The following is a 26,443-nucleotide window of genomic DNA, read 5'->3' as shown; positions in this document are numbered from 1 at the left end:
CAAGGTCTCACCATCTGCATGGCTGTGTCAATGAATGACACTCCAATGTGTGATGGTCCGAGATCAACATTATCACCCGAGCGAAACGTCACCCCATTCCCTGTGTCACCGGATTTCACCAGGCTGCTGAGGCTAGATAAAAACAAAACACTTCAATTTGAACTTTGATCTAAATTCTGCAGGCATTAACTGTAGTACAATGTTCATTGGTAAGCACAAAAAAACAGTGTCAAAAAGAGAATCAAAAACAAGAGCACCAAGGTACCTGGGTAGTTTGGGCATGGAGGGGATGAAAGATCCTGTTCGTTTGTAGTTGAGGAAAACCCCAACAGCCAAAGCTCCAGTGATCAAGATGATAATAACTGCCAGTAAAACGGCCACAGCTACAGAAAAAGTAGAAAATATTGAGTTGTATGCATATTAGACACATGCAATAATGGGCTGATTATAAACATTCCTACTAAATATTGTTCTGACTAGTCCATAACTGTTCATGACCCATTAGTATTGCTAAACCATTAGAGAAGTTAAACAGTGATCAGTTGAAGTATTACATGGCTATTTATTAAGGAAATGTGTGATTTTGGCAAGTCAACATCTTCAGTAATTGCTGAGGTGTTTTTTGTGAAGCCAACAGATCATGACTGTTACTGTGAAGCAGGTCCCACAGTGCATGTGTAGTGGACTCCAATTATTTTTGTTTAATTTTAGAATTAGTTTAATTGACACTTCAAGTTAAAGCAGAGACAAAGTGTAGCGTAGATAATGGGCGAATTACAGTACCTGTTCCTGCTGGAGGGCCCCTTGACTTCCCCATCTCACAATAGCTGCCCAGATAACCGTATGGACATCTGCAGAAAGTCATCATTTTTTCTTACATAGGTAAACAACATCTTGGAGTGTATTTAGAAAAACTAGAATTTCAGGCATTACTGGATATGACTGATGGAGACTCAATCAATCAATTAACCAATCAACCAATCGCTGGTGGGACCAGCACCTACTACTAAACTCACTTGCACTTGGGCAGCCCGCCTTCATCAGTGTAGCAGGTTCCACCATTCATGCATCTACATGCAGGGGGCATTACAACGGGCGGCTCAATGGCTGCAGGAGCAAAAGCCAGGCATACACACAATCAACAACAGAACATTTCACAAAACCACACAGGATCAGCCAGGCACATATGAAGAATGGGTTAACTAATGCAAAGTGATGATGCAACACAGCAGCCAACACAAGAGTGCAGGCAGCAGATGCACTCAGGCTGTTGTTTACCTGCATCACATTCATTGGAGTCAAACTGCACTGGAGAGGACCCTTGAGGGCAGGCGCAGGTGTATCCACCAGGCCGGAGGAGACAGAGATGACTGCACACATTCTTACAAGGGTTGGGTACTGAAGAGGACAAAGCACAAAGAATAACAGAGCAGGGATTTTATAATAGTATTGTGCACTGTGATTCTGAGGCACATTTTGTGTTATCTATCTTATGTTGTTTGTCTGTAACTATTTGTTATTGCTGTCTTTCTTGGTCAGGAAAAATGGAAAAAAGATTGTTACTCCTTAATGAAGTTTTCCTTGTTAAATAAAGATTAGAAAATGACGTAGCTGCTGATTACGAGCTCTTCTACTCTTCTGTACTTTTAGTTTGAAGTAGTAAATTTACTCAGAATGAAGTGTAAAAAGAAAAAGAAAATATATAATTATTTTTTGTCGCATAAAGTTGTCCAATCCATTTATAATTTTTATTTTTTACAATGTGACATACTAAGAAAACTTTCTTAATATGTTTTACAAGCCTTTTTACAGGCCACTACATTAGGTTGAGTGTGTCAGCGATAACAAAACATCACTTTATGTATTCATGACAAACAATAGCACAACTTGTTTTCTCTTTATATGAATATAAAGACAAAAAAGGTCAGTGTTCTGACCTGACTGGTTGTGTCGCTGCTCCTGGTAAATGCGGACTTGAGTGAGCCAGGGGTTGATGGTTAGAACTTTGACTTTATGTCCTTTCCCAAACTTGTGAGTCCTCCACACTTCACCTTTCTCTTTCGTTGTCCAGTACACGTGCCCTTCAAACACATCCAGACTGTAGGGATGGCCAATGTCTGAAAAAGAGAAAACACAGCACTTTAAATAACCGCTTATTCGAATAACATACTCTACATATTAGTCCTGCCCATAAAACGTCATATCTGTTTGTATGTTGTCATTGTTCTGACCTCCTGATATGACGATCTTCCTGTCTGTGCCATCCGGCTTCATGGACTCAATGATGTTTTCTTTGGAGTCACACCAGTAGATCCTATTCCCATTCAGATAGTCCACAGCCAGTCCAGTAGGCCAGCCCAGGTCCTCCTCCCTCACCAGCACCTCTCTGTGCCGACCGTCCATCCACGCTGATTCTATTCTGGGTTTCCTGCCCCAGTCTGTCCAGTACATCATTCTGCCAACACAGAAAATTATCACGGAGACAAAACATGATGTTTTTGTCCAGATACAAAACCTCTTCATACCGTAGGAATTAAGGATGCAGACAACATATTTGTTTACACCAAAGCTCTAAATCCTCATACCCAATTGATGGGTTGACAACAATAGCAGCGGGCTGGTCCAGGTCTGTGTGGATCAACCACTTCCTGTACCGCCCATCTAGTTTGGCCACTTCAATTCGATTGGTGCCTGAATCTGTCCAGTAAATGTGCCTGTAAAAGGTTTTAAATACATACTGAGCAACTGAACCGAATTGAAAACATCCTCTGTGAATGGTTATATTATAATCTTGGTGAATTACCCGCCAACCCAGTCCACAGCGATGCCGTCAGGATTAGAGATGTAATTCAGATTCAGATCCACTTCTTTCACTGGGTTGTTGCCGTGATCGTTAAATGTGGTCATGTAGGCACGTTTGATAGAGCCAAACTGAGATCCCCGACCAAGAACTGTCCAGTACACAACACCTACAGCATCAGGGGATAAAGGTTATCCAAACTTTTATAACGGCTGTAGCTAACAACAACAACAACAACAAACTTAAAAGGTTTACAGTAGAAGTCTTACTGAGTCCTTGTCCCTCTGGATCCCACAGGTAGTCTAAGGCTTGGATGTGCTCAGCGTTGTCCACATAATCTGAATACTGCTCAGAGGACAGGTTGAAACGACGGATGCGAATGTTGTCTGGCAAAAGCAGCACTGGTGGATTTCCTATACAAAAGTTAAGTTGCAAGAATTTGGCTTAACACACTAATGAAAGGGAACACTTGTAAAGAATCCTCTTCTACGTGTGAATGTCTTACCCTGGGCAGCGCACTCAGTCCCATGCGGCTCACCAAAAGAGAGAAAGCCTTCAGCACAAAAACACTCATAGCTGCCCTTTGTGTTTTTGCACTCCTGAGGACAGGTGCCGTACACCTCACACTCATTCACATCTGTTTCCAATGCAGAAGACAATAAGAAAAAAAAGAGAGAAAAACATCAGTTGAATGTAGAAAACTACTTCCGTGTCAGTGTTGAAATTGATTGAGTATGTGAGAAGACTTTTTTTAATATTTTTGATGTTTTTGATGTGGCGTTTACCTTCACAAGTGTGTTTTTCTGTCGTTCTGGGCTTGTAGCCGGGCCTGCACGAACAGAGAATGCCTCCCTGTGTCAGGTCGGTACAGTTGTGTTCACAGATGTTGTTACTGCAGGTGTGTCCACTGCCATGGTCTGACAGGAGCAAATACAGAAAGCACACTGAATATCGAACTAGACATGTAGGTAACTGTATAGTACCTTATTCTTGCACCAAAGTTAGGTACAGTCCAGTTAAAGTCGATAAATAAATGATCAAAGCTGGTTCATTGCATTATAGTGCATTTATGTCCAGTTAACTAACTACAAGTGGTCTGACCGTGTTAACTCAGTTGACAAACTAGTTTTATTTATTTATCCGAATTGTAATACACCTGCAAGTTTGATAAGAAATTTAAAATTTTTCAATCCTTCATAATTACTGTCATGCTTTTTGTTAATGTACTCACGGCAGCCAAGCTCATCCGACTGGTCTCCACAGTCATCATAATCATCACAGGCATACTGCAGAGGGATGCACTGTCCATTACTGCATTTGTACTCATCATCTGTACAGGGTCCATGAGTGGGACTTTGGCCTAGGTGGAGAGAAACATATCAACTCAAGAGATGCTGTAGATGCATGTTCAATAAAGTAAAATAGAACCTGACATACGTTTGAGTAGATGTATAAGCTACTCACAGTTTTCCTGTCTCTCATCAGAGCCGTCACCACAGTCATCAACTGAGTTACACAGCTCGTGGCTGTAGATACAGCGGTTGTTGTCGCAGCGGAAACGGAACGGAGTCTCACACTGGATTTCCACTGTGGATGAACAAGAAAACCTTCAACACATTCACTTACAAATATTGAGCCAATATTAAGTTTGCCAGGTTCTTGGCAAGAATCTAATAAGCTTGGGGTTTTATGAGTGTTTATGTCATTTCTTACAGCAGAGGTGAAGCTCCTCGTCTGAATTATCTCCACAGTCATTGTCTCCGTCACATTTCCAATGAGACTGGACGCATACGTGGTTCTTGCACTCAAACAGGAAGGGCGCGCAGTATGTGCCGTTGGGAAAGCGGGTTGCTGATAGTCAGTGATAAAAAAGAACATGCATGCAACATTCACTACTGTTAAAACTCTCTTTTTTTGATGGAGACAGTAATTATTACCAAAAAGTGAAAAAACAATCAAGCGGCACTACGACAAAAAATCTCATTGTATAGCTAACAGCGGGTTCCCTCGCTTTTGAAGCGTTCAGCGATACGTGTCCACGCCCATGAAAGAAACGGGATGACAATCCCCCTCTGCAACACAGAAAACCCCGCACTTTATTTCACTTTAAAATATCACCACAATCAAAAGGGGACATTTAGCTTCTTTGTCACCGAAAATTCCCACATTCTTTTCCTTTTTCACATGGGAAATTTATTTTGAAGTATTGACTAGAAAACTTTTTTGATAGTGCTTCAGGAAATTAAACTTCTAAAAAAATTTTCGCCCACTGAAAGGAAGGAATTCTCATTTAGCGAGGAAAAAATTTTTTAAAAATGATTTGGGGGGCCTGTCTGTCAGAAAAAGTAAAGTTTTTTTGTTCTTTGTTTAGGCCCCCCCTTTACCAAAAACACCGGCCAACAAAGAGCCTTCACTTACCACAATCCCTTTCATCCGAGTTGTCCTCACAGTCGTTGTCGGGGACAGGGCCCAACGGGCGGGGTGGCGGAGATTTTCACAACGAAAATGCCTCTGTGCACCCGGGGAGCTGGGGGAAAACCCAAAAAAAGAAAATGGGAAATCAAAAAGTGCGAAGTTAATTTTTGGGGAAATTTAATTTCCCTTACACAGACAATTAGTCATGGATTTCAAAACTTTGGTCTTTCATTCAATTTGAAAAATTTCTCAAATTGGGTGAAGAGTTTTTAAAGGGTCTATATTTTTTTCCTCCACCCCACTCACAAGGTAGTGAGCCGTTTCTTGCGGGGTCAGTGGGACAAAAACCCCTGGCATCAGCAGCAGAGCAACAAGGGGAGCTTTCCCCATGATTTAACCCCTCTCTGTTTCCCTTTTTAAGACATTATCTCTTAATGGCATGTTCCGCATGTTAAAAATTTCCAGGGCAAAGGGTGAAGACTCTTCACCCCTCTTTTTTACACGTGTGGACCCCCTTTTTTCTAGAAACTGAAAAATACCTTTTCCCCGAACCCAGCAGAAGGGGTCGAGCCCTACAAATCCCCCCTTCGGTCTGTTTAAAAATGTTTGCAGGGCTATTTCCCCTCAACACTCCCTTTTATTGGAAAATTTTTACAAAATTGACTTCCCCCCCCGGGAAAACCTTTAAAAAGGGCACTTAGATGGCCCCAAAAACCAATGTCCCGGCCGTTTTTTTCACGTTCCCCTCTCGTCATTTTTTCCCCAATTTAAAAGCCCCAAACGAGCTAAAACTAAAAAAATTTTATCAGTGAAGTAAACGCATCACCGCAGTTGCGTTTTCGGGGTTTCCCCCCCCGCAGTCGTCCCCCCTTTACACCCCACTCAGCGGGACAGCGGGGGTTGACAGCGTAAGTCCCCATTTGGATAAACCGGATTTTATCGGGGAAAGGAGAGGAGAAAACTAGTCACCCTTTTTCCAAAGCTTTATGTAACAAAGGGACATTGTTTCCCTCACCCCTGCTAACCCCTGAGGAATTTTTTTTTCCCGTTAAAAGGTTTTGGATGGTTAGGCGTTAAAAACGAGGAGACGGCATTTTCCCTTTTTTTTGTTTTTTAGGGGTGATTTTATTTTGTTGTTTTGGTTTTGGAAAAGTATTACCCCTTTTTTTTATTTTTAGGGTGGCCGGGCCAGTTTTAGGGGGTTGTTTTGGGGAAAGGAAAGGGGGTTGGGGGTTCAAGTCCCCGAAAGGAAACCAAAGAACGGGGGTTCTTATTGGAAAAGACCCTTTTTCACCCCTGGGCATCCCAAAGGGCCCCCCCCCCCCCCACCGCTGGGGCCCCGATCGGCAGGTCCCCACCACCGCAAATTTCCTGCTCTCTCCAAGTGCTTGTAAGGACCTTGTTTTTGGGTTTTTGTTTTGTGTATTTCAGGCCGGGTGGTAGGTTAACCAAAAAACAGGGTTTTAAATTGGTTTTCCCCTATTGGGCTAAAAGACAAAAAATTAAATGAAAAATTAAATTAAAAAATTTTTTCCGGGTTAAATAGATGTTTTACAAAAAATACGGGGAAAGAGAAAATAAAATTTAGGATCATAAAAAATAAAAAGGAATAAATTTAAAAACCCCCCTTGCAGTAAAACCCAGTTCCCCCCCAAACCAAAAACTAAAGCCCCAAAAGGGACAAACCCAAAATTTAATAAAAAACAATAAAAAATAAACACCCTCAAAACATTACTTGTGGTTGGGACCCTTGAAAAGGCTTATGTTTAAACAAATTTTTCCAATTTTGTACCTTTTAACCTGGCAACGAGTTGTGTTTTAAAACCCAATTTCACAAATTAAATCGTTCCCCCTTCTTTATTTTGTTCCACAAAGGCACCAGCAGGGTTTTATAAAAAAATTTTGAATTCCACTGTGAAGAAAAAAAAACTCATGTTAAAGAAAAGAGGATGACCTCCATTGCCCCAAAAGGAGCGGACTAGGGGGGACTTTAAAAGGCTTTATTTGATAAAAAATGTCATTTTTTGAAATGAACTCATTTTGTTTTTTTTAAAACCGGCAACTCAGAGGGAGGAGGGCAGCGTGCCTAAGGCAGTGGGTGCCTCCGCCCGTTATTATGGGTTTTTAGAGGATAAGCCTGCAGGAGATTGAAGCCCCGAGGGGGGGAGGGTGGAAAAAAGCTGGTCTGACCCAATCTAAAAACCCCAGCGCTGGGGGTCAAAGATAGCGCGTGTGGCTAGTCCTCCCCTCCTACCCCCCAAACCGGCCCATTGCAAATTTTAACGGGAAAGATTAGCGGGGATTTCCGTTGCCCCGGGCATGGCCCCAATGGGCGGGGGGCCCCGAAAAGAGACGGGAGGGCCGCTCGAGTGTTTTGGGACTTTAGCAAAGTACAAAAAACCGGGGAAACCCCTGCCCCCACCCCAAAGGGCCGAGCAACAACACACAAAACATAAAACATAATTAATAATATATATTATATTGTAAAATATTTTACCGGACAGCTTCTAAATTGGGGTGCCTTAGGGAGAGGAAAAAATGGTGGGGGGGGTGAGTGGTGAAAACCCTCCCATCAGCCCCTCCCTTCCCTCACTGTGAAATTTTTTTTTTCCCCAAAGGGGGCTGAGGTTTTGGGGCTAATTCCCCCTCCCCCTGCTTAAACAAAAAACCCTTTGGGTTTTGCTGTGAAGTTTTAATTCCGGACTTCTGAAACCTTTACTGCCCCAAATCAGCGTTGACTCCCTGGAAAGATTTGACATCTCCAGTTCTTTTTTTTCTTTATAAAGATTTTTTTGGAGCTTTTTCCCTTTATTTCAGAGTGACAGTGGATAGACAGGAAAAGTGGGAGAGAGATAGGGGATGACACGCAGCAAAGGGCAGCAGGTTGGATTTGAACCCGGGCAGCTGCAAAGGCCTCAGCCTACGTGGGGCGCACGCTCTTACTGGGTGAACCAGAGGCCGCCCCAGCATATCCAGTAATAACAAACAGTTCTCAAGTCACTGTGACGATGTAAACTGGATCTCAGTCCTGTCTCAAGGATGTCACAGACTCACCACAGCCCTGCTCATCACTGTTGTCCCTGCAGTCGTTGTGGCCGTTGCAAACAGACCACAGTGGCACACAGCGGTAGTTGGTCTTGCAGACAAACTCTGTGTGGTTGTCACATCGATATGCTGGTCCCACTGTGGAGAAAACACCACTGTTGTAAGTAAAGAAGACAAAGAGTGGTGTACTTTTATAAACATCAAAATACATGGATAATTAATGCCAAAAGGAGTCAAAATGTAAATTTAGTTTAAGCTTCATGTAATGTGTGCCTTCACCCAAATCAAAGTTTCTGCTCTGATGGAACTCAGATTGGGATTGAGTTCTTGCACAATTAAAGAAAGACCCAGGAGCAGTGTAAAGAAAAGTGTGTATTACTTACTACACTCCTCTAACGGTTCATCAGAGTTGTCACCGCAATCGTCATCAACATCACATTTCCAGTTCTGGGGGATGCAGCGTCCATTTCGGCACTTGAACTGTCCCGGGCGACAGGTCCTGGCGGAGCAGTGGGCAGGGTCCTCGTCAGACTGATCGCCACAGTCGTCCTCGCCATCGCACTGCCATGACTCTGGGATACACCGCTTATTCGCACACTGCCACTGGTGGGTTTCACACTGGTGTGAAGCTGTAGTTTGCACATGAAGTCATAAGAAATATCATAACAGAGACTAAAAGTGAGCCACAAAGAATACACTCCATTTTGAAGAAATGTATAATAGCTATTACAGCACACAACCCACCACACAGCACAGGGTCTTCATCTGAGCCATCGTGGCAGTCCTGGTTGCTGTTGCACAGGAAGTTCGGACTGGTGCAGTTTCCATCATTGCACTGAAACTGGCCGAGCCTGCAGTGGCGAGCCGGGCAGGTGGAAGGCTCGTCTGAGCCGTCTCTGCAGTCCCTCTGACCGTCACATTTCCACCAGATAGGAATGCATCTGTTGAAGCAGAGGCAGGGCAAAAAATGTTTTCCGTCACTCCGTTTAACCACTCTGAACTCATCACATTGATTAAACAACTACTTACAACTCTATGAAAGGCTGCAAAAATGTAAGTTGCCATAAAAATAAAAGAAAGCATGTGTAGCATTTGACATTACAACACTAATTTTACATTACTACATTACTTTTTACACACAGTTATATTTCTAAATAATAATATTTGTAGCCCCTGCACTGTGTGCACATTTTATCCTAACAGAAGGATTTTGATGGACTATATTATGACACAAACAACAGGAAGCGCTGTTTTTCTATTGCAAAGAGAGCAAACAGACATTTACCACCTATTCCTGTGCTTTGAAATAAAAGATTAGGGATGGAGGAAGTGAACACTACAGTCTTTGTAAATATTTCTAGCAATAACCTTTTTTTAAAGATTTTTTTGGGGCTTTTTACTTTATTAGATAGTGACAGTAAAAAGACAGGAAAGTGACGAGAGAGGGGATGAAGCGCAGCAAAGAGCCACTGGTTGGATCAGAACCAGGGCCACTGCAAATGAGTCAGCCTACATGGGGCGCACACTCTACCGGGTGAATTAGAGGTTGCCCCCTGAAGTTTGAATTTTGATACGAACAAAAACTCTGGCAGGAGATAAAAACATCCTAACAGTGTCTTAATTTGTTTATGGTAGTAGTCCCACTAATGTCACAGTCAGTTCAACAATGAAAAGGCTGCACGTAAAAGATCACAAGGCATTCTAAAAGAAGAAATCTTGACAAACCTTTCATTGTTAGCACATCTGTACTGGGTGCTAGTGCACATGGGAAGGCATCGGGTCACACCTCCTATTTGGACAGTCAGGAAATGGTCCGGGCACTCACAGGTGTGTTCCCGCCCCCCATGACGGATCAAGCACAGGTGTGAGCAGCCTCCATTGTTCACCGTACAAGGATTGTTTCCTGTCAGAGGAAGAGTCGGTCAAACAATCTCAGTTCATCACAGCTGAGTAAATACAGGCCGGGTATTGTTCTGCTAGTACCTATACCTAAATCAACTTAAGGAGGACTTAAGTTGTTGAGATGATAAACTAAAAGGTCTTGATCAGAAGATCTTTAGATTTTAACTCACCAATAGGCTGTCTGTAGGGATGACACACATGGATGTCAAATGGTCTGTGAGTGGTGTTAACCAGGGCCTGACGACCAGAGCCGTCATATTTGTTGCCTTTCTCTACTGAGCGTGTGTTCCAGTCAGTCCAGTATACAAAGTCCTCGAACACAGTCAGGGCAAACGGGTGAGGCAAATCTCCATCATACACTGTGTGTCTGTGCTGACCATCCAAGTCCGAGTATCTGACAAAAGAAACAAAAGAGTTACAACTTTTACTGTCTTTACTGTAGGGAAAAACAGTGTGATCAATTCCTGACAAATGTACTTACTCTATGTAACTGAGATGGGCATCAGACCAGTAGAGCATGTCATTAGTGTAGTCGATTGTGATCCCGTTGGGCCACTCTATCTTGGTGGTGATGATAGCAGCTTTGTTAGTTCCATCCATTCCAACACGACCTATGAAGGCTTTGTCTCCCCAGTCTGTCCAGTATACATATCTAATAGGGAGTCAAGAAAGTTACTTTAGATCACATCATATCTACATATATCTGAAAAAAGAGAATCTATACTTCGGAACAAAAATGTTTCACTCATTTTCACTCAGTATGAGAAAAAGCCATACTGAATAATTGTTTTGAGTGTTTTCTGACAAGGATCCCTCAAATTTGTGAAAAAAAAAAAGACTAATAAACCCTTTAAAAAAGGAACGTTTTATTTCACGAGTCTATAATCTTTTACGATGTCGTTTGATACCAATTATAGGTAACATTCAGTTGAGTTGCCCATCATTATTTTACATTTCAATTAACTGCTAGCGTAACCTGACCAGTCTTACAGGTCTATAGGCATTCAACAATTACCAATAATAAATTAATAAAGAATTTTTTGGGGGGGTTTAAAAGGAGCTCATTTACTTTAATTAACTAAATCCAAAACATCTGTCTATTATTTCCCTATTTCCCCTTAGTAACAAATTAAATTACAGACACATAAAATAAAATGTAACAATATTAAACTTGAATTGTGACAAAGAATTATCAAATATGCATAATCATTTTTCCTATAAAACATTCATCTCCGCAATTTCTTTCACTGCACTTTCTTTCAGACTATCCACTATCATATCCACTGATACCAACATGTTGGGCTATATTAGCATCCCAGGCAATGCTACTGGCCATACTGACATATTGATAGTGCTCTATCATAAGATACAGTAAGATGCATAATTCCTCCATGTGCCTTCCTTGTGCCTGACTTACCCATATTTGGGATGCAACACAATGGCTCTGGGGTTTTCAAAGCAGTAGCTGTTATTGACATCAACGCAGTGTTCAGCCAGTTTCTTCACAAATCGACCATCCAGTTCAGACACTTTGAGACAATCCAAAAAGCTGTCCACCCAGTAGAGTTTTCTGGCTATCCAGTCAACTGCAAGGCCCTCCCCATGTAGAACTCCATTGACCACCACCTCTCTGTTACTGCCATTGAAGGACATCCTCTCAATCACCCTGCGGCTCACATCAATCCAATAAAGACGCTTGTCTACACGATCAAAGTCCATGGCCACCACACTGGTCAGGCCCTGCAGGATCAGAGAGTAGGCCTGTCCGTCTGTTGATAGGTTCCTGAGGTAATAGCGATTGCTGAAGATGAGGTAGGGTGAGATGTTGCTGTTCTGACGGCAGCTGTGGCCGTCCGGCTCTCGGAGGAATCCTGGGGCACACTTGCACACGTAGGAGCCAACGGTGTTCTCGCAGACCTGGCTGCACACACTCGGTGTCTCTGCACACTCATCGATGTCGTCACATGTTTTGCTGTCAGACATGAGGCGGTAGCCAGGGCGACAGGTGCAGATGAAGCTGGTGGGTGTGTCGGTGCAATTGTGATCACAGTGATGGATGGATGGGTCTGTGCATTCATTGACACCTGCAGTCAAAGCATATTAACAAAGCCATTAAAGTAATCAGCAAAGAAAAGACTTTTGTCCTGTCTAATCTAATCAAGAAGAGAAGACACAAAGATGACAAGCTGTATGTTTTTGTCTTGTCAGAAAAAATGTTTTTTAATCTATACAGTGGCTTATCATTTTTACCTTAACTATAAATATGAGATGCTTGGACACAATCAAAATCGCAATATTTTAATTTAATGATGCTATTTTCAGTATCCACAGACAACATAGAATCTCCTTAGTCATTTGCTTTACATAATGTAACCACAGCATTTAATAATATTGCAGAAAGCCCAATTGTCCTATCATCTGGTTGTTGACAATTTGTGGTTGTAATTCTGTCTTTCCCATTTCGCCTCAAGCACTTCTTTGACATCTCCCCTAGAGGGAGCATGCACCATCTACACAAACCCAAACGCAGACAAACACTGAAGAACCTGAAAGGTTAGAAGTATATTATTGACAGCGCAATTGCTTGAACTATTTTGTAAATCTTTTCACACTCACCGCATCCCTTCTCATCGCTGTTGTCAGAACAGTCATCGTTCCTGTCGCACACCTGGTTCAATGAGATACAGTGTCCATTGTCACATCTGAACTCTCCAGGGGGGCAGGTAGGTGCAGGTGTGTGGCACATGTGCTCCAGCTCATCAGACTCATCCCCGCAGTCATTGTCGCCATCGCAGACAAAGTCGTGGGACACACAGCGGCCGTTCTGGCAGGTGAACTGGTGTTGCTGACATGGCTGATAAGTGCAGCTCTGCTCGTCACTGCTGTCCCCGCAGTCATTACGTCGGTCACACCTAATTTTAGAAGACAGGTCACAAAAGATGAACTCGCATTGCTGGACAGACTGATTACAGTTAGCATTTGCGATATTTAAAAGAATTAATTTATCTAACCTATAGGAGCTGCGTATGCAAAGGCCATTGCTACAGGTGAACTCATTGATGCCACAGGATCTGCGTGAGCAGTTTTGGTGTTCATCTAATGCGTCTGCACAGTCAGCGTCTCCATCACACACCCAGTCACGTGGAATACATTTCCGCTGGGGTGGTTGGTTGTTCACACAGGTGAACTCCGCACTCGAACATGTGCGATTGCCTGGGGAAAAAAAATAAATCAGGCAGGGGGATTTACGAGAAGTTGAATAATGATGTTGATGACCCAACGTCAACCTGCATTTTTGGAAAGCCAAACATTCCAAACTGTATTTCAAAACACGCAGCCATGACTTCAAATTCTTTATCCATCTAATGTGATTGATCCACATTGTTTGAAGTGAGTCTCCTACAGAGGCTCAGGCAGTGCTGAAGTTTTTCGCTTCAGGCATCTTATTGTTGGAGCAGACATTGGTGAGACATAAGAGTCTTGATCCACCCTGAGCCAGGAAGCCAGAGAAAGGAGACATGCACAAAGTAACGAGTGAGGCAGGAGAAATCAGGAATGTCAACTCCTTGGACTGGAGACCTTCTACAAGAGATGGCTGGCACTGACAGCCAGTGTCTTCCACACAACACTCCCCCGGTATCCTAATCCATCAGCGTCCTGAATGATGTGAGGGTACGGGAAGCAGGAGGGGGCAGAGTGAAGGGGAACAAGAGGAGATGAAGTGGGAAGATGCCGAAAAGGATGAAGAAGAGGACAAAGAGAAAGAAAAAGTGGGAAGAGGGAAAGCAGAGGTAATGAAAGGATGCATACCACAATCATGCCTCTGGTCTTCATCACTCATATCGCCACAGTCATTGTCCCCATCACAGATCCAGGATGAGGCAATGCACCTGCCATCATCGCAGCGAAACTGATCTGGGTTGCATGTTCTGACCAGTGTGACTGCAGAGATAAATCACATCACGTTAAACCGTAGATAACACAGCACTGTTTTATTATTGCCTGCCAAATAAATTAAATTAAATATAAATTATTTGCCCTTTTTTGTGATTATCTCAGGTACTTCCCCCACTGCTTTTCTACTAATAAGCAAGGCACATTACAACACTGGCAAAGCTTTCAAAATACTCATGGCAACTCCACATTCCCATGCATGGTGAGCTATCTAAACAAAAGCCAAATTGAGGCTCTGTAACCCCTGGTGGACAAAGGGAGGGGGAGGTGCTGTTTGTCAGAGGACACTGAGGGGTATCACCACAGAGGAATGCAGCAAACAATAGGAGGCCTGACTGACCACATTGTCAACAAAGAAATACACCCCTGACTCACACTCTGCGCTACATCACTCACAGCACTCTCTCACAGCAGCACACAGATGAAGATTGGCGGACAGACACAAACACACAATAACCAAGCAGCTGATAATAGGGCGGGGGCAGACACACAAAGCCAACAGGCCCGTTTTTGGGGGTTGAGAGAGTTGTGTGGCACTCACTGCAGGACAGGGGTTCATCAGAGCTGTCTATGCAGTCAGCCCCTCCGTCACAGTACCAGTGGGCGGGGATGCAGCGCCCGCTGGAGCAACGGAACTCGCTCTGGGAACATGTAGATGTTGCTATGTAGAAGACGAAGAAAGGCATGAAATCAATTGGAGGACTTGTCAGGGTGGGAATTTTAGCATACACCTTGTCTGTTTCTGACTTTATATCCTTTTACTAATAACTTAGGTGGATTCCTTGAACTTATAGAGTTGTTTTCAAAATTAGTTCCTATTTGTCACCTAGTGCACTAAATAAATATTTTTAAAACATTTATATTGAGAGCCAGTGAGGAGCATTAACAACATCATGACTTTGGAACAGGTACACTTAATTAGAATGCAGCCATTATTCATGCTATTAATTACAACCGTGAAAAAGGCCTATTCAAGCCATTAAAAGAGCAAAAAAATATTAATTTGTTAATTAATTGTTTTAATCCTAAAACTGACTCACCACAGTGTGTAGGACTCTCGTCGCTCATATCCCCACAGTCGTTGTCTCCATCACACAGGTATGAACGTGGGATGCAGATGTTGGTAGACTGACATTTTGTGTGCTCTGGCTGGCAGGTTCTCTCCGCTAAGATAATCAGAAATTAGAACTGATATTTATTATAAATAATAACCAATTTACCTTCGTTGGATTTCTGTGGCAAACTTAGGATACTCACGGCAGTTAAGTTCATCAGTTGTCCCGTTGTCATAGCAGTTGTTGATGCCGTTGCAAACATAGTCTTTTGCGATACAGCGGCCATTGTTGCAGTTGAACTCTGTGTTGGGGTCACACGGCCTGAACAGACAGCTGATCTCGTCACTATTGTCTCCACAGTCGTCATAGTGGTCGCAGCGATAGTGGTAGGGCACACATCGCCCATTGCCACAAGTAAACACTGTGGGCTCACAGGTGTGGAAGGCTGCCAATCATAATCAAGAACATGTTAGAGCTCTGGCCAGTGGAGAGGCCTGAATACACATGCATTGGAAGCTCATTTTACCTGACAGGGCAATAAAGGATGACAACAGCTGTGAGGCTGCATGCAAAGATATAAGCATATTGATTTATTTGTTAGTGTTCATTTGTTTTAAGACCTAGGAAATGTAATTATGAAGTGCAAACACCATACACACCAACATAGTTGAAGTCAGGTTTTGCCCCTAAGAAAGAATGTTGTTAAAGCAGAAACACATAATATGTTAGTATTAGTGAAAGTAAAAGATATAGAATTGCATTTAATAGAGAAGAGAGCTCTGATTTACTCATGCAGGAGGTGTAAGGGCTCTATGAGGACCACTACGACTAATAATCAACAGTGAGATTTTATATAATTAAAAAAAACACAAAACAATGCAACAAAATTAATTCAAGCCCTTTTATGAACACCCTACCACAGATTCTCTCCAACTCATCGCTGCCATCTCCACAGTCGTTGTCATTGTCACATTTCCACTGGGCACGAATACAGCGGCCATTCATACAGGTAAACTGGCCGGGCTGGCAGCGAGTCCCATTATCAGGGATACAGTGCTTGCTGTCAGCCAGGTACCAGCGGCCCTCTGATGGACACTGACACTCAGCTCCGTTGGGTCCTAACAAGATACAATTGCAGTTCATACATTTAGGTGGGGTTTTCAACTACTACTACTACAACTATTGCTGAAAAAAGGGACAGCATGAAACAGCTTGTACCTGGTGTGCAGATGTGGCTGCAGCCTCCATTAAACTGCTGACACGGACTATCACACTGCTGCTGCTTTCTGCTGGCCAGAGCATGGATATCCATTGGCCGAGATGGCAGGTTCTGAATCATGACCCTCAGGTCAGAACCATCGTGTTTGTTGGCCCGATAGATGCTGCGTGTGTTCCAGTCAGTCCAATAGATGAACTGGCCAAACATGGTCATAGCAAAGGGGTAGATGGCTGTGCTGACGATGACTTCTCGATTGAACCCCGTGAGAGAGGATCGCTCAATCTTCTGTCTGATGGCAGAGCAAAATAATAATAATAGCATCAGTTGGACACGGTAATAGAAACAAATTTGTATATATTTCAGCAGTGGAAGTTATCAGATCTTACAAGCTGGCGTCTGCCCAATAGAGTCTCTCTTCTTCATAGTCCAGGGTCAGTCCATTGGGCCACACAAGACTAGTGTTCACAATCTCTGTCCTGAAGTTTCCACCCAAGGTAGCACGTTCAATCTTTGCATGGGTTCCCCAGTCTGTCCAATACATGTAACTGTAGAACATGGAAGGTTTTAAATCTCAGTTTAATCTAATGAACAAAGAGAGTGTCTTGTGATCTGTCTTACCCCCTGCAGGGATCTAACATGATGGCCCTTGGCCTGGACACATGGGCAATAATTGTCCTTTGAGAGCCATCCACAGACATGGAGCTGATGCTCTGGTTGACATAGTCACTATAGTAAACTCTTCTGTTTATCCAGTCAAAAGCAATGCCGTCGGGAGCCCCCAGATCTGTCCAAACACAGGGAACAAAGGAACATCAGCAATACCACTGGTATCCATTCCTACATAAATAAATAAAAATCCATGAGGAATAAATAATAGTGTATGTTGCAGAATAGGGATGTGCCAAACCTACCTGAAGCTATAACTACAGGGGCTGAGGTGGGAGAGGACAGGCTGATGTAGCTGATCTTGCTTGCTCCTGCGCCTGAGCTCTGTGTAAAGTAGATTCTCCTGTCTGTGAGGTCAAAATCCAGTGCCACTGAGGTACGTGGGACATTGACCACAGGGAAGGGCAATGCATGGTCCTCGGGGTTGAGACGCAGGCTGCGCACGGTGCTCTCAGTCGTGTAGATAAGAATATCATCCCTTGACACCACACAGCTCTTGTTATCTACTGCAAGATTCCCAAAAGCGCAGCTGCATTTTTTGTTCTGGTTACCTGTGCCAGAACCTGGGAGGGCGAAGCAGAAGTGGGCACAGCCTCCATTAGCTTCTATACAGGGGTTGTAGTTAAGCTGCTGGACAGTGGCAGGCTGGGTGTGTTGGTCAAAGACGGTAACGTCCCTCAGCATGTTGATGTTGTCTCTGATGACAGCAGGCTGCTCTGTGCTGCCAGGCTGTTTGCTTGCTTGGAACACCTTCTTGAGGTTTCTGTCCACCCAAATGATACTACTCTCAAACACTGCAATTCCATAAGGAGTTGGGTAGCGGCTGCCATATCTGACTATCTCTGTCTCCCCTCCTTGAGGGTTGACTCGGGCTATCATATCCAGGGAATCGTCTACCCAGTACACATAGCCAGTTTGCCAATCCAGAGCGAGACCTCGAGGAGTAATAATCCCTGATGACACTAAAATTGTGCGGTTGGTGCCATCCAAGAGTGCTCGCTCAATTTTGGGGTTCTGACCATAATCAGCCCAGAACAAGAATCTGTTTATGGGGTCCACCACAATGTGGCGTGGCATGTCCACCTGGGTCTTCAGCAGCACCCTGCGGAAAGTGGTGTTCAGGCGGAGCACCTCCACATATGTCTCCGTTAGGAAGGCGTTGGTAAAATACAGGTTCCCTGTTGAAAGAACGTAGTAAGCTCAGTGTTTAATTTTGCATCATATATTTGTAAGACTTGGGAGCATCAGTCACAAACTGCTAAGTATGAAAGGTCACAATTCAAGTAGAAATTTTACTAGCTGACATTATGATGGTGTTATTCATTTTCAACAGATTTTCCGTTATGCCTTCAGTTATAATGATGCAATTATAAGGGAGTAACAAGGAAACAATTTGTCGTGTCTGTAGCTGTCTCTGTTTTTCCAAAACAAGATAATTAAATCCTCTTTTCTTGTCATCTGTGTGTGACTTATGTTCTTGTTATGTGAGTCTGTCATTATGATAAAGCTTCTTAACTTTGACTCTTAGCGGGCAGCCTGAAAATTCAAACAATAGAATCCCTTTGGTTTTCAGGTTTACATGAACGGATTAAGAGCAGTGTATTTAGTCAGATAAAATATCAACTATTCTACGCTGTGGGAAAATTAGATGTTGCAGTTGCAAATGTAATATAATTCAGCAAAGTAAAAGGCATTGAATATGAACACAGAATTAGAAAATTAAAAACAAAACAAAAAATGTGGTACAAATGTGGAACAATGAACAAAAAACACATGGAAATGGCTCACTAGTCTAAATTATACATACTGTAGACTATATACAGTTACCAGCATTTTTAACAGAGAGGAAAACAACAGCCAGTGTAATTGTCTACAAAATATTTTACAATATAAGGGTAGGATGCTTTCATGGTGGTAAACATAATCTACATAAATTTCGGAACTAACACCTCCAACAGAAAGTTACTGAGATCCTCTTGAACGGATGTATATCAAAGATCTTAAAACACATTTGTGAGCTGGCACAATAGCTTACCTGCAGCCCAGTCCACAGCAATGCCTCGTATCCCGTTGCGTCCTATTCCAGATGTTACTACACTATGTAATCCAGAGCCATCCGGCTTGATCCGTCTGACCCCGTTTTGTGTGGCCACAGTGCTGCTGAAGTCACACCAGTAGATGAAACCAGAAGCCATGTGTACATCAATGTGTAAAGCATTACGGCCTGTGGGAGGATAACCTTGTCATTATTGTTACTTCAAAAGCAAGAACCATACCATAAACATTTGATATTCAGTTACTATGTCAGTTATTCAATTTTGTAGGCGGAGGGGAAGTAATGGCAAATGTGGATATAACACATGCCTTTGGTGTGTGAGGCCCATGTTCGATTCTCACTGCGATACAGCAACCAATGAGGCCCTGAGCAAGATACTTAACCCCTAGTTGTGCTCCTGATATATACCAATTGTAAGTCCCTTTGGATAAAAGTGTCAGCTAAATGACATGTAATGTAATGTATTACTCCACCTAAACTCTACTTGTATTTGCTCAACATTAAAGCTCAAATAAATGTATCCTATGCAGCATGCAGTACAGTAGTAGGTTATTTATTAGAATCACTGACCTCTCCCAGCCACAGGCACCATGGCCTCAGAATGGTCTGCCCCTTCCAGACTGAAGCCTTTGATTGCAGACAGAGTGGAGATGACAACATAGGACTGGTAAGGAGTGCAGGTCCTGTTGTCAGCATTAAGTTTAAAACCTGTGGCGCATGCACAGGTAAACAGACCTTGCGTCCGAGGCAGGCAAAGTTGCTCACACACTCCCATATTGTTGGTGCAGCCATTCGAGGTACCTGCAGAGGCTTAGTTTGTGGAGAGAATACAGTATGATGAACAAAAGCAAAAGCAAACACAAGCCAAACTGATGTTGTCTCCTTGGGTTACTCACTTTCTCGATAATGCACTTTCAGAACTCTGAGTCCAGAGACATTGTCTCGCAGCACAACCCTGTTGGCCCCCGTGGACTTGTCCACACGCTCTATAACCTCAAAGTTGCGGTCAGTGAAGTAGAGGTAGTTTTGATAGACAGCCACACCCCAGGGGTGAGAAAGGCCTGTGACTATGGTGATGCGGTTACTCCCATCTGGATCCCCACGCTCAATCTGTGAAAATCACATGCCAGACAGGCATACAAACGTAGTATGTTCATTTTGTACAATTACCAAGATTAGCATGTTGCAAGTTGTAAACATTTGAGAACCTTATGGAGTGAACAAATGGTGACTCCTGAGAGCTAAGACCCACCATGCCAGTGCTTGTAACAGCCCAGTACAACTTGTTCTCTTGGATGTCCACAGTAAGAAACTCAACGTGATCTAGGTTGTTGATGAACAAGGTGACAGGGTTTAAGCCATCCATGTCTGCAGATGCCACCTTGGCAGGGATGCCGCTCTCTGTTCCCTGGTCTGTCCAGTACAGTTTGCTTAGAGGATATTCAAGAATGGAGGTTAGAGTTTGGTTCACAAACATTTAGAATACAGTCATGGATCTCTATGCTTATTGCTTTTTAATAGCCTTGCATACACTTTATAGTCAAACCACCGAGATTCAAATTGTTGCTGTTAGGTGAAAACCTTTCATCTCCAAAATACTAACTTTTTAGGAACTTATCAGCTTTTCTAATTTCCTTCATTGGATTATAAACGCTTTTTATTAAGGTAGAAATGTCTCTCAACCCAAAGAGGACCAGGTCATTTGTGATTTCAATACTGATTTTGGTCATATAACTGAAAATCAGAGTTGAGAGCAATGTATTAATATTAGAGTGAGAACGGATGGCTTTGAAATGTCTTTATTGTTTGTTGAAAGTACTCCATTGTACGTTTCTGTGGTTTGAGTGTGCAGTCTGGTATTCAGTAACACTGGTTTGAGTTCTCTCTGGAGGCAGAACAGATGGCGATGAGGAGGTTGTTTGAGCTCAGTAGCTGTGGGGATGAGTGGCCGTGCCAGGACTGTGTTAAATGGGGCTTACCCACGTGCTGGGTCCACTGCGATGCCAACAGGACTACCAGCGCCAGTTGGAGAGCCGTTATTTGTGATGAGAGTTTTCCTGTACTGTACCTCCCCTCTCAACTTCAAAACCTGGCCGAGTACAAGCACAAACAGGTTAACCTGTTGTACAACATAAGTGTGTTGTAACACTGCCCTTACACTCATTTTCTGTTTTCCTATCAATTCAATTCAATTCAATTTTATTTATAGTATCAATTCATAACAAGAGTTATCTCAAGACACTATACAGATAGACCACACTCCAGAATTTACAAGGACCCAACAGTTCTAGTAGTCTCCTCCAGAGCAAGCAACAGTGCGACTCTATCAAGAATGTGATCACACAAAAATATCAATCTTAGTTTAAGTCAGTAATGATAAAAAACAAAAAAAACAATAACCGGACCGGAAAGTATTATTTGTCTTACCTCAATAGACTGTGTAGCTGGATTAGTGTAGTACAGGTTCTCTGTTATCCAGTCCAAGGCCAGGCCGACAGGGGAGCCAAGGATGGCCGCAGGGGCAAACTCTGTCCTGTTAGTACCATCTGACTTCACCCTGTGGATCTCACCCTGGTGCACAAAGGAAGACAGATTAACATCACCCACTGCTGAGTGAGTTGAGTGAATCTTGTGTTGCGTTTCCCAGCATGTTTTAACTGAATTTTTATTGTGTATTTTTTACAATTAACTATAATCTCAAAGTTGTCTTTGAAGGACACTCAATCCTGAACTGAACTGTGACAGGACAGTAACTCACCGGGTGCTCCACCCAGTAGATGGTCTGTTCACTGTCATCAAAGTCAACATCATAGCCATTGTGAAGCCCAGCAATAGGGACCATAGCATCATTACTCTTGTCATCTGGGTTTAAGGAAATGCCATAGATGATGCTGTCTCTCACAACCACCAGGAAAGGATCTTCAACTACAAGTAGAAACGATAATGCAAAAGCAGTGAATAAACAGCGACTAAGGATAACTTTACAAACTGTTCTTCTACAGTAAAACAACAAACAAAAGCTTTGTCATAGTGACTTGTAATTTCTAAACAAAATACTCCTAGCCTAAAACTAGACTTTTCCTCAAAGCTATGAATAACTTAGTACTTCGTTATGTAACAAATTCTTAAACAAAGTACAGTACAGTAGGAAACCATGTTTCCTGGATATGGATTTAGCCCATGGTAATCCAAATCTAAAAGTTCCTTTCAGTGTATGATACCTGGTGCAAAAATAGAGGTTTTGAGTAAACAGGCCTTTATCTACAAAGTGTGGTAAAATTTGTTTCCACAATATGATTTGCTTTGTCATCAGAGATTAGAATCGATGAATGGTTGTGGGGCATTTTCATTCTTGGATAATCGTTGGCCTCAGGGGGAGTCTGTGTTCTGCTTGGCTTGAATGGGCTGAAACCTGAGATGAGTTAAGCTGTTGACTAAAGGAGGACTCCTTGGACTTTGAATTAAAGGTCCCTTGTCTCCTTCAGACCTTGAAAGACACACTTATATGATTCTTAATATTTCTGAGTGGAACAACAGTTTACAAGAGACTCTAAATGGAAGACTGTTGACAAGGACCTGGATTGATCTATAATACGAATAGTGTTTTCAAAGATTTCTCCTCCTACCAACATTGCGATGGCTGCAAATAAAGCATGCCAAAACCAGCAATTCCACAATTACAGGTTTGCTCTATTACAACAATAACCACAGCTAAGATTGATACCTTATGAGTACATCAACTTATCAGCTGCATCTGACCCAACTTCCTTTTTCATCAAACTGAGTGATGAGTGTTTTCCTCCATTTGGCAGGATGCATACCTCTGGTGCAGGTGATTTGGTCTGTTGCCAGTGTCCAGCCTGAGGGACAGGCACACGAGTAGTAACTTGGTTCCACAGCAGAAAGCAGGCAGATATGAGTGCAGGGACTCCTCAAGCAGTGATTTTCACCTAGTAATTGTCAAACCACACAAACACACATGCATACCCGCAAATAATCAACAGAGTAATCTTCACTGGATCTCTAGGATTATTAAATGTATTTATAAAAAGCAATTGATCTGCTGCATATTGGCATTTTTATTATCAATATACAAGAACTACCAAACCAATTTAGTCACATTGTTTGATTTAGAATTTCTTTGCCCTACCTGTTGGCTGCCTGGCTGGGTGTACCGCCACCAGACCCATGGGCTGAGGGAGGTTGAAAAGCATCACTGTCTGGTTCTCCCCATGCCACTTATGGGCTCGCATCACACGGTTGATGTATCTGTCGGTCCAATACACAAAATCCTCAAAAATGGTAATTGCGTGGGGATGTTGCAGTACCTTTTCACAGAGAGTAGCAAAAGAAAAAATTGTGTCTTACACATGCTCATCACAAGGAAATTGAATGTGCTCTGTTCAATTTTAGATAATCAACAAAAATCAGATCTCTACAGATGATTTTGAAAATGTGTCTTTCTTTCTCGTACACTCACCAGGTCACTGGCCAGGACTTGCTTCCTGTTGTTGCCGTTATAATCGCAGTAGTCAATGAAATCCAAGTAGGCATCAGCAAAGTACAACAAATTGTTTGGATAGTCTATGGTTAGACCATTGGGCCAGTACAGCTTGTTGCTTATGATAACAGTCCTCAATTTCCCATCCATGCTGGCTCTCTCAATGCGGGGGTTCCTGCCCCAGTCGGTCCAGAACATAAGGTGAGCACTGCAAAACAAACGCTTGTCTTTAAACACCAACTGCTTTTATAATAAAAAGTGGAAACCATAACTACCTAACTGAATTAAGCTAATAACTACATTACATTCAAAGATTTAAAACAAACTTGTTACTGACTTGTCTCTTGGGTCCAGCACTAGGCCTCTGGGGTTGGTGACATTTTCACTGACTAATACAGTGCGGTGGGTCCCATCCAGTTTTGACACTTCAATAGTCTCCAAGACGTAGTCAGTCCAGTATAAATTTCTGCCCACCCAGTCCACTGCAAGGCTCTCTGTTACAGTCACTCCACTGTCAAATATCTGTCCACAAGAGACTCATTCATAGTTAAATGTGTTAAGAAATAAACCATGTGCGGTGACAAAAAGGAATAAACCAACTCACCACAGTTCTGTCACTGCCGTTCTTGTTAGCACTCCAGATTCTGTCTTGGCTTGTGTCGGACCAGTACACACGGTCAGTGACCGAGTCAAAATCTAGGGCCACAATGTTGCGTCCATCTCGAACCAGTGAACGGATCACATTGGGCTGAGTGGTTATGTCATCTTGTACTATCTGATTACGACTGGCCACTAGCAGAAACGCCTGACGAGAATCTGTAAACAGTCATCAAATCTCTGTTACATATTTTTCATGTCCATTCTCATGCTAATTAGAGCACTAATCAGCTTTTCAACTTTTCAACAGCTATTCAATCTCAACTATACAACAGGACTGTTAAATAGACCCTACTCAAATGGCAATCCTCTGGGAATGCACTTTTGTCCAAATAATGACCTATTGTATTGCAAAGTCTTTCAGCAGGTTATCTGTGTGGAAGAGGAGCTCATGTCAGGCACGCTCCCCATAAACAGTCCTTTGTTGGTGATTATGTCCTAATTACACCAGTGATGGCCAGTGAGTGACATTTGTTATTTGTCTTATCTAAAGAAATCAGAGCAGCAAGGAGAGACATGGGAGAAGAAAGACGGTGTGTCAGTCTCCTAGTCTGGTGGACTGCCCAACAGCCAGCACAGCAGAGGCATCAGCTTGACAACCATGTCACTGTAGTGATGATAATTGTCCTAGATCCTATTTTACTGCATTATGAAATTACAGGTTGTTATTTACAACTACCGCAGGAGTTATATGTTCCATGCACAGATGGTTTAAGTAATTTCCCTCCTCACCTGAGGCCTTGCAGGTACGCTGGTTACTTCGAGAGTGTAACCATCCTGGCAGTGGCAGCGGAAAGAGCCTCTCTCATTAAAGCAGTGCTGGCTACATAATCCAGGGGGATTACACTCATCTACATCCTCACAGGTTTTGGAGTCATTGCTCAGTTGATAACCCACAGGGCAAGTGCACTGGGCCCCAAACGGCCCTTGGATACAACCGTGGGTGCAGCCAGCATTGTTGTCCGAACAGCTTCCTGATCTGAGTTGAAAAAAAGTACAATTTAGAACCCAGACACGGAAATTTAATCAAGTAACTGAATATCATACAACCCAAACACAAAATCTACCAATTTATGCATTTACTATACAGTTCCAATGATAATTAATAAACAACAAATCACTAACTACTTCAGTAAGTGTCTTTAGAAGTGGTACTCTGAGCCAGAACTATTGTGTATATATATTTGTGGACAATTATTGTTATATTCAACACACTGACTGTATTGACCACAATTGTTTTGTGTTGGATTGTGTTTTGAAACAAATCTGCGAATATCAAAATAGTTAATAAACATACTGTTTGTTGAAAATTAATCAAAACTACTTGCAGCCTTTCTAACAATGATTGAATGAGTTTGTTCCTACCTGGCAAAGGCTCGTCTGAAAGTAGTGAGAAAGGCAAGAAAGGAAAATCACAGATCATTTTCATGTTAATACAGGTCAAATCACACACATGCATGATTTGAACACAAGAATCCAAAGACAAACAGGTAACATTCAACACAAAATCCCTGTGAAATGAAGTCCTTGTTTGCAGCATACTAGGAGAATGTCAAATTAAACAAAATCAGTGGGGACTTTGATCCTGTGTGCCATGTGGAAATTTAATTGAATTTAAGAAAAACAGCAAATGTAGAAACCTAATAAAACAATTAAGTATTTCTGAAAGACAAAGAACATGCTCCAGGCTGACAAAAACAGCAGGGATCAGACTTACTGCAGAGAGGAGACTCATCCGCACCATTGGGGCAGTCAGGAGTGTTGTCACATACTGTGGTGAGGTTGATGCACAGACTGTGGCCGGGGCACTGCCACTGCCAGCTCAGACATTGGAAAGGCGGTGTGGGACAGTCTCTTTCATCGCTCATATCCCTGCAGTCATTGTCCCCATCACAAAGCCAGCTACGTAACACACAGTTTCCATTGTCACAGCGAGCAAGTGAAGAGGGGCAGGTGCGAGGTGGGCAGGCATGGTGTTCGTCGCTGCCATCCTCACAGTCTGGATGACCATCACACTCCCAGGTAGACGGTACACAGCTCCCATCTGATTGACACTGGAACTCGCTCTCATGGTGACACATCCCTGGGGGCCTAGTAGCTGAGATACAACACCCCAAAGACATGTTAGCACAGTCCAAAATTAGAGAAATGTAAATCAACCTTGTACATAATT

At 42.8% G+C, this 26,443-nt stretch overlaps 1 protein-coding gene across 1 annotated transcript in view; it reads right to left on the bottom strand.

Annotated features, from left to right (window-relative positions):
* The window catches only part of lrp2a (low density lipoprotein receptor-related protein 2a), a 46,900-nt gene that overhangs the window by 2,394 nt on the left and 18,063 nt on the right, over positions 1–26,443 (bottom strand). Inside the window, 48 exon segments of the mRNA XM_032530334.1 lie at positions 12–132; positions 266–383; positions 784–851; positions 1,017–1,107; positions 1,279–1,398; positions 1,938–2,117; positions 2,232–2,455; positions 2,586–2,714; positions 2,804–2,969; positions 3,070–3,213; positions 3,306–3,437; positions 3,586–3,717; positions 4,032–4,160; positions 4,265–4,387; positions 4,514–4,651; positions 8,258–8,398; positions 8,644–8,889; positions 9,005–9,201; positions 9,986–10,163; positions 10,333–10,556; positions 10,644–10,814; positions 11,580–12,246; positions 12,779–13,074; positions 13,174–13,375; positions 13,973–14,104; positions 14,658–14,777; positions 15,157–15,282; positions 15,374–15,616; positions 16,089–16,289; positions 16,390–16,679; positions 16,777–16,935; positions 17,009–17,174; positions 17,302–18,234; positions 19,092–19,280; positions 19,683–19,922; positions 20,009–20,222; positions 20,365–20,542; positions 21,092–21,201; positions 21,540–21,683; positions 21,871–22,037; positions 22,934–23,062; positions 23,263–23,440; positions 23,593–23,821; positions 23,951–24,135; positions 24,218–24,429; positions 25,003–25,029; positions 25,032–25,249; positions 25,984–26,368. Of these exon segments, the coding sequence (XP_032386225.1) occupies positions 12–132; positions 266–383; positions 784–851; positions 1,017–1,107; positions 1,279–1,398; positions 1,938–2,117; positions 2,232–2,455; positions 2,586–2,714; positions 2,804–2,969; positions 3,070–3,213; positions 3,306–3,437; positions 3,586–3,717; positions 4,032–4,160; positions 4,265–4,387; positions 4,514–4,651; positions 8,258–8,398; positions 8,644–8,889; positions 9,005–9,201; positions 9,986–10,163; positions 10,333–10,556; positions 10,644–10,814; positions 11,580–12,246; positions 12,779–13,074; positions 13,174–13,375; positions 13,973–14,104; positions 14,658–14,777; positions 15,157–15,282; positions 15,374–15,616; positions 16,089–16,289; positions 16,390–16,679; positions 16,777–16,935; positions 17,009–17,174; positions 17,302–18,234; positions 19,092–19,280; positions 19,683–19,922; positions 20,009–20,222; positions 20,365–20,542; positions 21,092–21,201; positions 21,540–21,683; positions 21,871–22,037; positions 22,934–23,062; positions 23,263–23,440; positions 23,593–23,821; positions 23,951–24,135; positions 24,218–24,429; positions 25,003–25,029; positions 25,032–25,249; positions 25,984–26,368 (9,512 nt within the window).

Source organism: Etheostoma spectabile, chromosome 11 (genome assembly GCF_008692095.1).
Source record: "Etheostoma spectabile isolate EspeVRDwgs_2016 chromosome 11, UIUC_Espe_1.0, whole genome shotgun sequence".
Classification (NCBI taxonomy): domain Eukaryota; kingdom Metazoa; phylum Chordata; class Actinopteri; order Perciformes; family Percidae; genus Etheostoma; species Etheostoma spectabile.
The sequence above is the reverse complement of the archived record's forward strand: the minus strand, read 5'-3'. Positions and strand labels throughout refer to the sequence as shown.